This window comes from Eublepharis macularius, chromosome 5 (assembly GCF_028583425.1).
Source record: "Eublepharis macularius isolate TG4126 chromosome 5, MPM_Emac_v1.0, whole genome shotgun sequence".
Classification (NCBI taxonomy): domain Eukaryota; kingdom Metazoa; phylum Chordata; class Lepidosauria; order Squamata; family Eublepharidae; genus Eublepharis; species Eublepharis macularius.
The window spans coordinates 4,857,501-4,871,845 of record NC_072794.1 but is presented as its reverse complement, the minus strand read 5'-3'; the positions used below and the strand labels follow the sequence as shown (position 1 = coordinate 4,871,845).

At 51.3% G+C, this 14,345-nt stretch overlaps 1 protein-coding gene across 2 annotated transcripts; it reads right to left on the bottom strand.

Moving 5' to 3' along the window:
* Positions 1-15: 15 nt before the first annotated feature.
* On the bottom strand, positions 16-14,089 carry CHERP (calcium homeostasis endoplasmic reticulum protein). 2 transcript variants are annotated; one of them, XM_054980018.1, is made up of 18 exons: positions 14,000-14,089; positions 11,411-11,584; positions 9,920-10,104; positions 9,627-9,764; positions 8,171-8,322; positions 7,855-7,966; positions 7,668-7,757; positions 6,540-6,777; positions 6,195-6,373; positions 5,638-6,067; positions 4,520-4,758; positions 4,061-4,194; positions 3,843-3,929; positions 2,898-3,047; positions 2,372-2,482; positions 1,977-2,071; positions 867-1,052; positions 16-473 (listed from the first exon to the last, which is right to left on the bottom strand). In XM_054980018.1, exons 1-18 carry the CDS (start codon positions 14,025-14,027, stop codon positions 469-471), a joined length of 2,733 nt encoding a protein of 910 aa, XP_054835993.1. In that variant the 5' UTR covers positions 14,028-14,089; the 3' UTR covers positions 16-468. The 2 variants fall into 2 exon arrangements, with proteins under 2 accessions (XP_054835993.1, XP_054835992.1); XM_054980017.1 differs by lacking the exon at positions 16-473 and having other exon boundaries at positions 859-1,052.
* Positions 14,090-14,345: the final 256 nt, after the last annotated feature.

The window sequence follows — 14,345 nt, the reverse complement described above, 5'->3', positions numbered from 1 at the left end:
ATACTGCTCGCATAGTAAAAAAGAATCTGTTTATTGGAAGGCAACAGTAAGGACAAGATGGCAGTCCATTTGGAAAGGAAACTGGGGGATGACAAGGGACAACGGTTTTCACAGCTAGTCAGTCTACAAGTGTTCCCCCCTCTACCATTCCAAGAGACCGGTTACAAAAGGAGGTGGGGCGACTGGGTGGCAGAGTCTCTCCATATTAACCCCTCCCCCCATTCAGTTGCCAAAAGAGTGTTTTTGTGAAGGGGCTTCCATGAATGCTTTGGGTGAGTGGGGGAGTCTACAGCCAATCCTTGAAAAGTATGTACAAAAATACAAAAATGCCTGAAGAATTCCTTTCCCTACAAAGCAGCGAATGCCCCTCAGGCTGTACCAGATGGGCTCAGGCTGGGAATCCAGGGGGCGCAGTAGTCTTGTCCAGCGGTGTCCAACTGCCATCCAACCAGCTCCCCTCCACTCCAATTAGCCTTTAGGAAGGAAACATGACCATGTAAATGAAAAGAGTTGGGGCTGGAGGAGGCAGCAACAAACTCATCTAAAGCTCATCAGGCTGTCCCTGAATGGCACCATTGCACCAGGGGGAGGAGAACCACTTTGGAAATGGCTTGAGACATTTTCTTTCAGAACAGATGAAGGATCTGCGCGCACACTCTTCAGCGAATGAGTAGTCAGACTGGTCTCAGCAGAAGCCCCTCTAGAAAGTGGAAGGGAGTTCTTTGGAGCTCTAATTTAACACCTAAGTCTTGAGAAAAGTGAACAGCGGCTCCCTCCTCATCTTTAGGGATGCTCCAGAAACTGCAAGGGAAGTTTTGCTGTGGGCTCCCCACAAGACACAGCCAGTCCCACCATAAGTCACTTACTTTCATCTCTGGCCTTCATGCGAGCAATGAAGGAGTAGCTCTTGTTCCTCCGGTAGTTTTCATAAGGATCATCCAGGGCCACACCAACCCCTTTGTACTGATCCCACTTGTCTCGGATATCCCCTCCTTTAATGGGATCCTGGATTCCTTGTTCCTTGGCCCCCAAACCCCCAGATCCACTCCAGCCTGAAACAGAACAACATAGCCATGAGCCAGTTTGGTGTAGTGGTTAAGAGCACAGGACTCTAATCTGGAGAGCTGGGTTTGATTCCCCACTCCTCCACTTGAAGCCAGCTGGGTGACCTTGGGCTAGTCACAGCTCTCTGGAGCTCTCTCAGCCCCACCCACCTCACAAGGTGTTTTGTTGTGGGGATAATAATGGCATACTTTGTAAACCGCTCTGAGTGGGCATTAAGTTGTCCTGAAGGGCGGTATATAAATCAAATGTTATGTTGTTATTAACCAACAACTGCTGTAAAAGAAAACTCCGATCCATAACAACATCCTTTGCCCACTCACCCCATCATCAGCCTAACTGGCCCTCAGGAACGAAAGCCAAGAGGCCTTGGGAACGGGGAGGCTCATCTAGAGCAACAATGCAGAAGTCTGTGCATGTGATTTCCTAGAGAACAGACTTCCAGGAAAGGTAGCCTTTGGTGTGGCAAAATCTTGCAGATACTGAGATAGTGATCATAGGGGACTCCTACAAGCAGACCAAAGCTCAACTGCCATGGTTGCAACTTGGTGTCTATACAATCTCTCTCTTACACAAACACAAAAACGGGGGGAGGGGATGGGAAAAGGAAAGATGGTTTGGCTGAATGATCTCTGCATCACAAACCCTCTTGCTGCCTCCTTCAGTTGTGCCAACACTTTCAGCCCTCAGGGCAACCGAGCACCCCACCTCACACTCGGAGCCATCCAGCCTGTCTGAGAGCCACAAAGAAGCATGTCCTACAATCTTTGGTGCCAAGCAATCCCAGGTTTGGCCTTCCTGTTCGCGGGGGGGGGGGGGGGAGCTAAAAGAACACGAAAGCCTGCTTGGATTTGGCTGTAAAGAGATTGTGACTTCTGTCTCTGACCTGAAAAAAGCAGTATGCATCAGCTTACCCATCTTCACAAGCATCTGGTGTCCTTTATTTTCCTCACCCAGTCTGGATTCAGACACATGAGACCCAGAGCTGGAACCTAGTCCGGCTGCAGAGCTGAGGGGGGAAGTTTGGGTTAATTGTTAGCAGCTGAGGCCAATGTTGTGTGCCCCTTGCCCAGGGAGCCGTGTAAAAGGTTTGTTCCCACCCAACAACTCTGCTGCTGGAATGGCCCCAAAGCAGAGCAGCTGTCTTTAAACAAGCCTGGAGGATCCCACACTGGGCACAGCAAACGGGGTACAGTTAGTGTGGGGCCGCACGCTACACCCTGGCTCACTCTGTTTCTCAGCTCCTAACACCAATTTTACAAGGTGGGCAGATAGGAAGCAAATGCTAAGTCTACAAGAGGAAACTCACGGAGGCGTCTGACTGCGTGATCGAGACCGGTGCCGCCTTCCAGGAGAGTAAGATTTGGATCGGGACCTAGACCGCGAGCGACTTCGAGACGAGCGGGAACGGCTCCGGCTCCTGGAAAAGGGGCAAGCAACACGAAGTCAGTTCTCTCTTCTTTTGCAGAGACATATTTCGAGTACTCTACCCAGTCACTTCAGCTGCCTCCCTTGTTTACACAGCCCACAGAGACAGCATAGGGCCAGAACTGCTGGCCACCTCCACATGGGCAGGACAGTGGGCATTCTTGACACCGCCACTTCTGCCCAAAGAAGCCAAGGGAAACAAGTCTCCCAGAAAGAAGACAAGCTGGAGAGAAGTCCAATGATACTTCCCCTCATCCATGACAGAGTGTGACTTGTGCTCAAGGGAATCCCTGACTGGCGAAGCGCCCAGCCACTGCCTTCATGCCGCTCTCCCCCCTACCCCGGAAGAGAAGGCATCACCCTGCCTCCTCACCACAGAAGGCCTCGACCTGCTGTTCGCCTTTTACCTGGACTGCGATCGAGAGTAGGATCGGGAACGAGAGCAGGATCTGGACCGGGACCTGGAGTAAGAGCCTGATGACTTTGAAGACCTCGAATTGGAGCGGGAAGAAGAGCGCCCCCTGCTTTTAGATCTGCTGCGAGAGCGCGACGCACCACTGCAGCAGATGAGAAGGACCACAGATGAGGCAAGGCAGTTGAAAAAACAGACGCTGATGACAGGCACAGACTGTTTTGTGCTCCAAGAAGCAGCACAACAGTAACTAACACTTCCTAGGTAGACCGAGAACTGAGAGAAGGCAAAACTAATGACTGCCCCACAACCACAGGCCAGATGGAAAGGGATCTGGGGGGCCCTTATAAGCTCAAACTGAATGCCCAAAGTAGGATGGGGAATGGGGCAAGCAGGCCTTGCAGGACACAATCGAGACCTTCAGGTTTCCCACCATTTTTCACTCTCCCGCTCTGGTATTTTTTGAAGCAGGGGCAACGGGGGATGGAATGACCAGGAAACCAAAACAAAAGGAAGGGAGAGCTCAAAAGAGAAACATATCGAAAGTTCAGGGGCAGGGGGAGAGCAAAGTAAGAGACAGAGAGTTATAGAATTATTGGAAAGGAGAGAAAATAGTGGAGGGGAGAGGAAATGGGAAGCTGCTGTATGTGCTGCTTAAGTTAAGGACTCGGCTAATCAGCACCGTCCTGCCTGCAGGGCAAATGGAAGCAACAGCACCCCACCCCACCCTGGACTTCCTGCTCCACTGAGGGAGAACAAAGTCACATTTCAGGCCTTGGAGGTACATGTCCACCCACAGACGGACGGATTCGACAAGGGGACACGCGTTATGTACGGACCCACCCACTTCAGTGGCACTTTTCACATTCATGCGCTAGTGCGTACTACAGAGGTAAGCATGACCCTTGTTTTGGAACCCTGGCCCATTCACAGCCCTTACCTGTTCCTTTTCTCTTGCCCTTTCCGCCGCCGGGCACGCATTTTTGCTCTGAAGAACTCATACAGGCCATTCTGCTCCCAGCCCTCGCTGGAACAAGCAACCAAGCAGAAAGAATACGAATCAGCACAGTGCCCTGTGCAAGCAGGTGATAGCCCACTTCTGGGGAAGGGAGAGTAGTCCTTGTCAGGGAGCAGAGGCTTTGGCCCAGCTCTTCTTACCTGTTTCTGGGCCTGTCATGGGAGGGTGGGCTGTAAAAGGCTTCCACAGCAGCCAGCAGCCTCTCGCTGGGGGGCATGGGTGGAGGCAGGCGAATGTCCTTAGGATCCAAGGGCTTGTATTCATGGTCTTCCAGCTGAAAGATACAATGCCACATTCAGGTCACAGCAATCGGATGAAGCCAGTGTAGAAAAACCTGTGCCGTAAAGGGTGCCATGGCCCAGGGGATGCAAGCAAGCTGAGGCGAGGCAAGTCTGGCCCACAACGAGCCAGGCAGTAACTCTTTCAAATCCCCAGCACCAACATGCCTTCCTTCCACACATCCAAGGGACAATGACAAGCAGAGCAGAAGCCTCAAGGTCCAGTGGAAGGGAGCCAGTGGCCAAAGGCAAGCAGGCACCACACAGCTTCCACAACTCAGAAAGCCGCCACCACTGCAGAGTGAGTACCCCTCCACTTACTTTGACAAGTGGAGCCATGAGGCCGGCTGGGAGATCAAAGTAGGGGACATTTGGCACCAGGCTGGGGTCATCATGGTTGACATGAGGAGGGCCCTGCCTGCGCATATGAGGAGGCTGCCCGTTAAAGCCATGTGGAGGAGGCCCGAAGTCAGGGTGCTGCGGCCCACCCCATGGAGGGTGCTCGCTGATTCCAGGGTGTGGCATACGATGCCCAGGGTGATGATGAGGGGGCCCAATCTCTACAAAGAAAGTAACACAAACACACACTGAGGAGGGGCTCCTGAAAAGGAGCAGGTAAAGAATGACATGCAAGGGGCAGAAAACGGAGAACGCAGGCCAAGAGGAGCTCCTCAAACAAGGCAATGCCCACAGCCCAGGCTCAGTCCTCCAGCTCCTCTTGGAGGGAACTGCTTCTTTTCTCATCCCATGCCATAACATTTACAGTAAATTCTACACACATAAAAAGTGCAGAAGCAGAGATAATTGCAGATAATCCCTGGCCAGGACTGGCAGGGAAGTAGCATATCAAAGACACTTGCTGGCAGACAAGGGGAACAGAATTTGAAGCCATCCAAGGTGCGAGAAGTCGATGGTGGACATAATCTGTGGCAAGAAGGTATTGGAAAGAGGAAGCTTGTCGCACTTGCAGGTCGGCACAGGGATTGACGGGGAGCGAATTCTTAGCAATGGTTATGAAACCCCTGCATCCCACCTAGAATATTTCTGTATCCTGCTGTTTGAGAATTCTATTAAAAACTTTTCAGTGCCGCCCAGGTAAGCAAGTCAGCAGATGAAATGAATCCTTGCCAAAAAGAAAGAAAACCCACAGGCAGCAGGCATCATTGCCTCCCATAGGGCATCCCTGGCCCTTTCCACTCTCACATAGGAGGAAATGCCTGTTTTTCTGAACCAGCAGCATGAGCTACCAGAAAACTAGAGGCTGTTGTTGTTGTTGTTGTTGTTGTTGCTATTGTTAAAAGTGACAGGCATTCATGCAGATTAAAGATCTATTAGGAAACTAACTGGGCAAGAGTCTAAGTAAAAAGTGATGCCAAACCAATCCTAGCTCCTCCAAGCACCCAAGCTCACGTCTCAAGGTCCCTCTCCCAGCCACTCACCCTGAGGGAAATCCCCCTGGGGGTAGTCAAACCGGTGAGGATATGGGGGCCGCTCAAAGGGGTGCCGTGGGGGGAAGTCATCTTGCATGAAGCGAGGAGGGAAGCGATTGAAGTTATGGGGGTGTGGAGGCTGGTTGAACTGGGGGTGCTGCTGATGAGGAGGGAATGGCCCCCGGAAGTGAGGGGGGCGCTGCATGCGGAAGGGAGGCTCCCTCTGGCCTCCACCCCAAGGGGGCTGCTCGTGCTGGCTGTTCCATGGGGCCTCAAACTGATTATTCCAAGAAGGATCAGGCTGGTTGTTCCAGGGGGCTTCACGCTGGCTGTTCCACCCAGGCTCCCTCTGTTCATTCCACATCCCTTCATGGTTACTGTTCCAGGGGGGGCAGTGAGGAGGGCCCTGGTGATGGGGGAACGGCGGCTGATCTGGAGGCTGCAAGAAACACAGGCAGACATTAGTAACAACTGGAGGGCGGGCAGAAAACTACGTATCTGTCTGCAAAGGGCCCAGAACTGATCTCCTCCCCGCCCGCACCACTCCCCCCCGCACTGTCTAGTACCTGCTGTTGCCCCCAAGGGGCAACTGGATGTGGCTGGTCAAACCAGGGCGGCTTGTTTGGAGGAATGTGCTCATGTGGCCCAGGCCCACGAGGCCCAGGAGCTGCAGGATCGGGGGCCCCAGCCCCTGCTGCTTCGTAGTCAGTGGAGCCTGCGAGCGGAATTGGAGCCTTCCCATCATCTGAAAGAAAAAGCAGCTGCTGGCAGTTCAAAGCCTGGCAAAGAGCCAGTCTGCTTTCAACTACACAGGAGCCTCTTGGCAGGACTCTGCTTCAGCCTGGTTTACTGGGGCCTCCGTCTGAAGAAGGAGGTGCACCACCAGACCCTGGCAAACACACTAGGCATACCCGCTTGCGAGATGGCTGCAGCTGGAGAAGGAGCAGGGGCTGGAGCTGCAGCAGGGACTGGAGGGGCTGCTTTTCCCTCGCTTTCCAAAGGGGGGATCTGCAGTTGTTGCTGCTGCTGCTGCTGCTGGGTCAAGCTATTGACAAATTCCTCGTGCTGTGTTTTGAGGTTCTGAATCTGCTGCTGGAAGGCCACTTGGACCGGTTGCACCACACTGGTGTACTCCGTGATCAGGGTGGCCTAAAAGGGTGGAACAGAAAGAGGTGGGTACATGAGCAGACTAGACGCTCGCAGGCTGTGGTTTACCACGCAACACACTCCAAGCAGCCTTCAGCTCATGCATGAAGAATTGCTGCTCCATTCCCATCCAAGGCCTTCAAGGAAGAAGAGAGCCAATCAACATTTTTAAAAAATATGAAGAAAGCACCCAGAAACAAAACCTCCAGATCAGGGGTGCTCAGTCCGCAGAAAAGATGCAGACACTCAAGCTATGAGCAGGGAGCAATAAGGGGAACTCTACAAAGGCGACTTACTGGCGAGCCAACAGCACAGAACCTGGGTGCCTTGTGCCGTGGGTGCTCTTGCAGTGACTGGAGCCTCCTCACCCCAGCTTGTTCTTCCCCATCCTTAACCATTCAGAGCTTCCTATTGGTCAAGAGCCAAGATGACTCCCATTCAACGTTATCTCAGGAGGGCTGCAGCAGAAGGAAGCCTCCCACTGAGAGGGCCCACAGCTCATTGATGGGGCAGAAAGTCCAGGGTTCAGTCTCAGGGCTGGGAAGCATCCATCTTCCTGAGGCCCCGGAGCTAATGCTGGCTTAAGCCTGCCTAGAGGGAGCCTGACAATTCCAGAAGGGTGACCTATTGTATGCTGGAGTCTGTCTCAGCAGAGGGAATTTCAGATCCTTCTAGCGTTTCCAAGAACATCACCGGGGGCAGCTGCCCCACCCGTCACTCTCCAGTATTGCAAGACAACCTTCCAGCCTGATAGTGGAGAACCTCTCACAATAGACACTGAATCAAACTCGAGGGAGCAGTCAGGGCAGGCTGCAGACCCTCAAGTCAAGGCCCCAGCCAACATGAGCCTTCCCCTCTCTGGCACCAAGAACTGAGAATCTCTCAGAGCTTACCTGGTACTGGCCAAGTCCTAGTGCCGGGCTCTGCAGCTGCTGGATGATGGACTCATCAAAATAGCCATTTTTCTCCCACAGCTGAAGGAGCTGCAGAAGAAAGAGAAGGGTGGTGGATTATTGAGCGGTCCAAGTCCAGGCAGCCAGGACAGGGCCCAGCAAGGGGAAGCCAAGCCTGGAGGCTCACCCGGGCAATCTTCTGTTGCTTGTCTTCTTCCACAGCCAGAAAACTGGTGCAGTAAATGGGCACCACCACCTTCTGCAGAGCTGCCAGCAGGTCTCGCTGCTGTTTCCGCTGGCTGAAAGGAAGGAGAGAGGAAGGATCCCACCTCAGCTGCAGCCACAGGGGGGGTTCCGAATCTGCTGCTGGAGGCAGAGCTCCAGAGGCTCCCGTGGCTCAGAGCTCTCCTCCACACACAGGCCAGCCAAGATGGAGCACAGGTTCCAGTCACCTCCGTGGCACCTGCTCCGCCTCCCTCTCTCTGCAAAGAGCCCCTCCTCACCAGTGATGAAGCACATCATTGATCAAGTAGATCAAGTGCAGCCGGAGCTCAAAATGTGCCCCCTCGGCAGTGATGCGGTTGCGCAGATGCCCCGCCATCAGCTCACAGTGTTGGGGAGACTTTGCATTGCTGAACATCCAGTTCTTGCCAGCCTTGGGACACACAAACCCACCTGATTAGGCACTGGCCTGGGGGAAGCAGGCAAACACAAAAACTGCAAAAAGCCCCAAGCCAGCAAACAGGGCTGTTACATATGCTTGGTTGAAATCATATTCATGGTAAACATGTTCGTTTCTACTAAGTAGTTTGGTGTAAGTTTACCAGCAGGTCAGGAAGAAAACACAGCGTTGCTTTTATCCACTGACAATTAAAGCAGCTGAAGAAATTGTGGTCTATTGTTCTTTTTAATTGGAAGTGTGTACTAAATTTGGCCTGTGTAATCTTGTTGCAGAAATTAATAAGAAAAATAAATACGTATCTCAGCACTTTTTTAAATCTGATGATCAGTTTGGAGGCCAATTACCTAGAGTTTAATCACGTTTAAATTATAAAGATGTATTTTTAGTTTTAACCGTCACAGCGTCAACAAAAAGTGTCATGTGCAAGACTAATCAGGACTTCTGTGGAAGGTTCTCAAAAGGAGAATTTAGGTAAGATACCTCCACGTGCATGTATATTAGGTTTCAGAACATTTCAAGACATTCTGAAAATAGCTGAAAAGTTGATTAGCTTTAAAATTTATGTATTCCATTAGATTTGAGAAATGTTAAAGAGATCTGATTCTTATTGCATGCATTATTTCAACATAACACAGGTTCATTAGTATAACTGTATCTTTTAAATGCTTGGCTTTTTAAAGAGTTAAGTTTTATTTCAATACAATTTATTAATACACTAAAGTTTCTCTGCTTGGTTGCTGGGTAAAAGATCAAATGCGCAGAATTCAGTCTTTTGATTGTACTGTACAAGTGGCCTTTCTATGTACATCCCAATATAGTCTCTGTTTGCCAGTTAACGAAGAGAAAACCTTACAAAGTTAATTTAGTGCAAACCCTTAATGGAATGTGACTTGAATAAATTTGTTACAGGGCTTGGAAGTTCAGGCTGGGCAAAGAGCTCAACTGAACCAAGCTAGAATATGGGCATGCTCTTGGCAAGGGAGGGCTGGCCCTCGCTCTCACCAGCATGAAGGACCAGAATGGAGGCTCAGAGCATCCAACTGACCATCTCTCCTGACCCTTCCATGAGTTTGCTTGACTTCAAAGGGACAGTCTTTCGGAACTGCCTCATTGCCAGTTACTTCCATTTCCCCTTCTCTAGAATGAAAAGAACACCAATTCGCTTCAACCTACTATCATTCTGAGCACTAGCTGGTGCTCTTCTAATCACCACCTTGGGCCTCCTGCTGCCCTTGCCCGCCCGCCCGCCCCCACCCCCCGTTCTTGGTACTACTTACCGAGATGGCATCTTTTGTGCATGTATCAATAATCGGCTGCAGCAAGTTGTCAAATTCATTCATGTCCAGCTGAGTTTCCTCCAAAACTTTCTGCATTTGTTGTTCAATAGCTAGAGCGATTGCAGAGGTGATTTGCTCCTAAATGAAGAGTCCAGAAGACCATGAGCCCAGCTGGGCAGAAGAATCCTACTTTCCAGGCTGTCCTTTTTTCAACAACTGCTGAGGGCATGCAGAAAATTGCCACACACTTTGCCTCTTGTTCTGAGGCGGCCTCCGTGAACCCACATGCTCACCTGTCTCAGAGCCAGAAGGTGCTGCTCCTGCTGCTGCAGATTCCACTGGCTCTGCTGGATGAGCTCTTCAATAGAAGGCGTCCCTTGAGACGTGGGAATGGGAGCTGCCGCAGGGGGCAAGGATGGCTGGGGCAGCGGCAGGATCTGTGGGGCAGCCTCTACGTCCTGGCTCTGCTTGCACAGCACTATTGTTGGGGGACACACACACACACACACACATAAGGTACAACCTTAAGAATATGGCCCCAGCTCTGCAGAACCCACAGATACTCTGGGTCTTCAAAGACTGAAAAAGCATTGCCTTCCCCCAGTTCACCATAAGGATATAGACAGACAACCAGTATGTGAGAAAACAACAACAGTGTCCTTATATACTGCCCTTCCAGACAGATTAGTGCCACACTCAAGAGCAGTGGAAAAGGTCAGTGTTACCAGTATCCCCACAGTACAACTGGGGAGCTGGGGCTGAGAGGAGTGGCTTACCCAAGGCCACCTGCTAAGCTCATGGCAGGAGTGGGAGTCAAACTCAGGGCTGGATCGAGGAGGGGCAGGGGGGTAGTCTGCCCCCAGTGGGAGCAGCTACCAGCTGCCAGGAGCACGCGGGCGGCAGCACAGGCAGCCTCCCAGCCCCCCACGCTGCCTTTCACCTGCCCTGCAGGACAGGGGGCAGCCGGCCCCACACGCTGCTTCCCAGCCCCGCACGCTGCTTCCGCCGGCGCACCACACAGGCAGCACGCTCCGCCCTGCGTGATGACATCACAAAAGTGACGTCATCACACAGTGCCGGGAGCGTGAGCACAAGGGGTTGGACTAGGGTTGCCCTAGCCGCCAGCAACCCTAGTTCCGGCCCTGATCAAACCAGCAGAGTGCTGATTCAGAGCCCAGCCACTTAACAGAGACTCTGGGGCTGCCTTCTAGGGCAAAGTGCACTGGAGATGACTGGGTCCTAGTTAAAGGCATGAAAAATTAAGAGGAATTGCAACTGCAAGAAATCGTTGGCCACAAGTCATTCACTACCAGGCTATGGAACAAGACAGGAGGAGCGGCCTTCATCAAAGGCAGGAGAAGGCTGCCTACACACTCCACCAAAGCCAACATACACTGTTGGTGCAAGAAAGCTGCACCTAACTGTATTCAGTAACAAGCCATGAAATCATGGCTGATCCTGGGAGGAGACAACATTCAAGGCAGGGTGGGAACAGAAGAGATTCAGTGAGAACCTCCCAGTGGCAACACCAGAGATCCTCACACACACACACATTTGCTTGGAATCTGTTGTGATGCTGAACCACCTCTGGATTCTCCAAGTCTCACAAGAGAGGACCAGAAGGGCGGACCCTGCTCCAGATACTCAGCTCCTCAAAGCAGCCACCCTGGCACCACCAAGGAGCATGCTAGAGGGGGGAGAGAGGGGTAGAAGGCAAAACTGTGGGAATCCTCTACAAATTGGTGTGATCAAAGCGTCCTGCACTCTTCTCCACCCCAACTCACACTGCTGCTGCTCCAGAGCCAGCTTGTATTTGTAGTAGCCATAGAAGTCACCCCCAAAGAGGAATGAAAACTTGGGGCTCTCCTTCTGCTTCTCCATCGTCATCTTCTCAAACTCGGGGCCATTCCGTGCCACAAACTGGGCCAGCTTGTCAATGACGTTGCGCAGCTCCTGGTCTAGGGGCGGGGGAGAGATACATCACCTTACTGCAAATGATGGTACAGAACTCAAGCTGCAGTCCTAGGCATACATACTCATGAACAGGTCCCACTGGGCCTATGAGTTTTACTTCCAGATAAGGGTGCAATAGGACTACTGGATAAAAAAAATCAATTAAAAAAAACCCCAAATCAGATTTTTTAAAAATAATCCGATATTGAGAAAAAGCTTCTTGAGGAAAAAGCTATTTTAAAATAGTTTTTTATTTAAGATATATTATAGCCCAAAGAGGTTTCATCATGAAATTAATTTTAATTATGTAGCATGAGACTATATAGTCAGGCAGTTTAAAAATTTGTGTAACTGAATTCCATTAATTCATTCATTGGGGCCGCAATGTAGTGCTCTCCCAGAGGTTTCTGTAAGAATATTTTGGGTAACTTTTTTTGTCTAGAAGATAACCATCACAGCTGCTTGGTTTTGCAGTTCTCAAAACTGTGAAATGGTGTCTACAGAGATAACATGCCTCTTCTTAGCAGCAAAAAATGTTTTATAATAAACACAAGAGTTAAGAGACCTAAATCCTACTGTTCCTCTGCAAATCTATGTACACAGAATCAACCCCTTACCTCTTAAGTGCTAAGTTTCAAGAAGTTCACTTACTAGAAGATTGTTTGGTGAGGAATAAATCAGGATAAGGAGGAGATGTTAAGAACTCCGTGCGAGGAAGGGGGAGCAAGCAGCACAAATGAAAGTGAAACTTTCTGAGCAGAATCCTCCATGAGTCTTGAGATTGTTGCCTGAGATTTTTTATATTATCCTGAGATTTTTCAACCACCACTTACCCTCCTCCAAATGACAGCCTTTCAAATATTGCTCTCTTTAAATATTTGAAAGGCTATCATTTGGAGGAGGGCAAGGAGCTGTTCCAGTTGGCAGCAGAGGATAGGACCCGAAGCAACGGGCTTAAACTACATGCACAAAGGTACTGGCTGGATATTAGGAAAAAACATTTTCACGGTCAGAGTAGTTCAAAAGTGGGATCAGCTGCCTAGGGAGGTGGTGAGCTCCCCTTCACTGGCAGTTTTCAAGAAGAGGATGAATGGATGAATATTTGTCAGAGATGCTTTAGCCTGATCCTGCACTGGGCAGGGGGTTGGACTGGAAGGTCTGTATGGCCCCTTCCAACTCTATGATTTTGTGATTCTATTCTCTCAGTTTAAGACAAAACCTAAAGTGCCAGCAGGTCCTAAAAGAGAGCCAGTTTGGTTTTAGCCACATTCATTAACAAACATGGACGTGCAAGTATAAGCAAATACAAGAATACATATGCTATATTATGTTGTTTTAGTTAAATAAATGGTTATTGTTATCTCCTTCCAAAAAGTACAGCAGAAAAGTTGTCCAAATATGAATGATTAACATTAAACTGGAGATAGTTCAGCTTGCAATAATTTCATAATTATCTATTTCAAATAGTAAATGACCAATCAGTTTTCTGATGTAACTGTAAAACTAACCTGAGAAATTATAGTTCTAAAAATGAAACCTTCATCTGGGTTGCAAATATTAAGGTTATAACAACCAGCAAGAATAAGCCTTTATGTAGGAAACTATGATTTAAATCAAATCCCGTTTCAAAGAGCTTTTTTACTCAGATAGGAAAGCTGTAATATTATAAGGACGCTGTCTCAAAGAGATGCATCAGTAAGGGATAGGAAGTGACTATAGACAAGTGTTACTATAAGTATGAGCCTACAGGGTCGTTTCAGTGTTGTTAATATGGCAGTTTTAGAATGGCTCATGCTCTGTTTCCGCATTTCTTCAACTTTGTATTGGATTTCTGCTGGGCTTAAATCTTTGCAAGTGTATTGAAATGCCTTTGAAATGGACCGCACTGCCCCACACTGTGTAATCCGCCTTGAGTCTCAGAGAGAAAGGCGGACTATAAACCACATAGACAAATAAAGGGTAGCGTTGATGCTGGTTTTGAACAACTGTTGTTTGTCTTTGAGGGCTGGCAAGCGTCGGCCGCCCTGCAACAGGGGGCCAGGGTCGGGCACCTTGGGCCCACCCCCAACCCTCCCTGCGGGAACCTGGTCGAGCCCCCGCCGGCAGGCGGCGGCGCCGCGATGAGAGCCGGGCGGAGAGACCCGCCGGGGCCGCCGCTGCCAGGGAGGAGGGCGGGGGTCTGAGCATGCCTGGCGGGCGGCGGGCTAAGGCGAGGCGGCCAGAGCCACCAGCGGCTGCCGCGGCAAGCGGGCGGGATGGGGCCGGCAGACCCCCCCGCCTTCTGCACATGCCCAGGGGCGCGACGCGCAGGCGGCCGCCTCCCGCCCCGCTCCCGTCCCCTGCCCGGAGGAGACCCGGGCGGGGTCGCGGCGATGCCCCCCGCCCCACTCCGAGGAAGGCCCGACCCTCTCCCCCCTCACCCTCTGGCGGCGGCGGCGGCATCTCCATGGCGGCGGCTGAAGGCGCGGAAGCTTCTCCGGCGCGCACCGGGCCTCACTCGCCAGCCGTAAAGTGCCGTCGCTCTTACGCCAGCGGCGCAACAAGCGCTTTACGGCCCCGTTGACGGAAGGGGGCGGTGCGCCCAGGAGGGGCGGAGCGAGCCGTCGTCCCGCCCGCCGGCTGACGGCCTGCCGCTCAGAAATCCGCCCTGGCCTGTCGTGCCAAGCGCATGCGCGCGAGGAAGGCCCTGCCCCGCCCGCCTCCTTATTCGAGGCCGCATAGAGGGACGTGGAGAAGCCGCGGCGGAGCGGCGCTTGTCAACTTCTG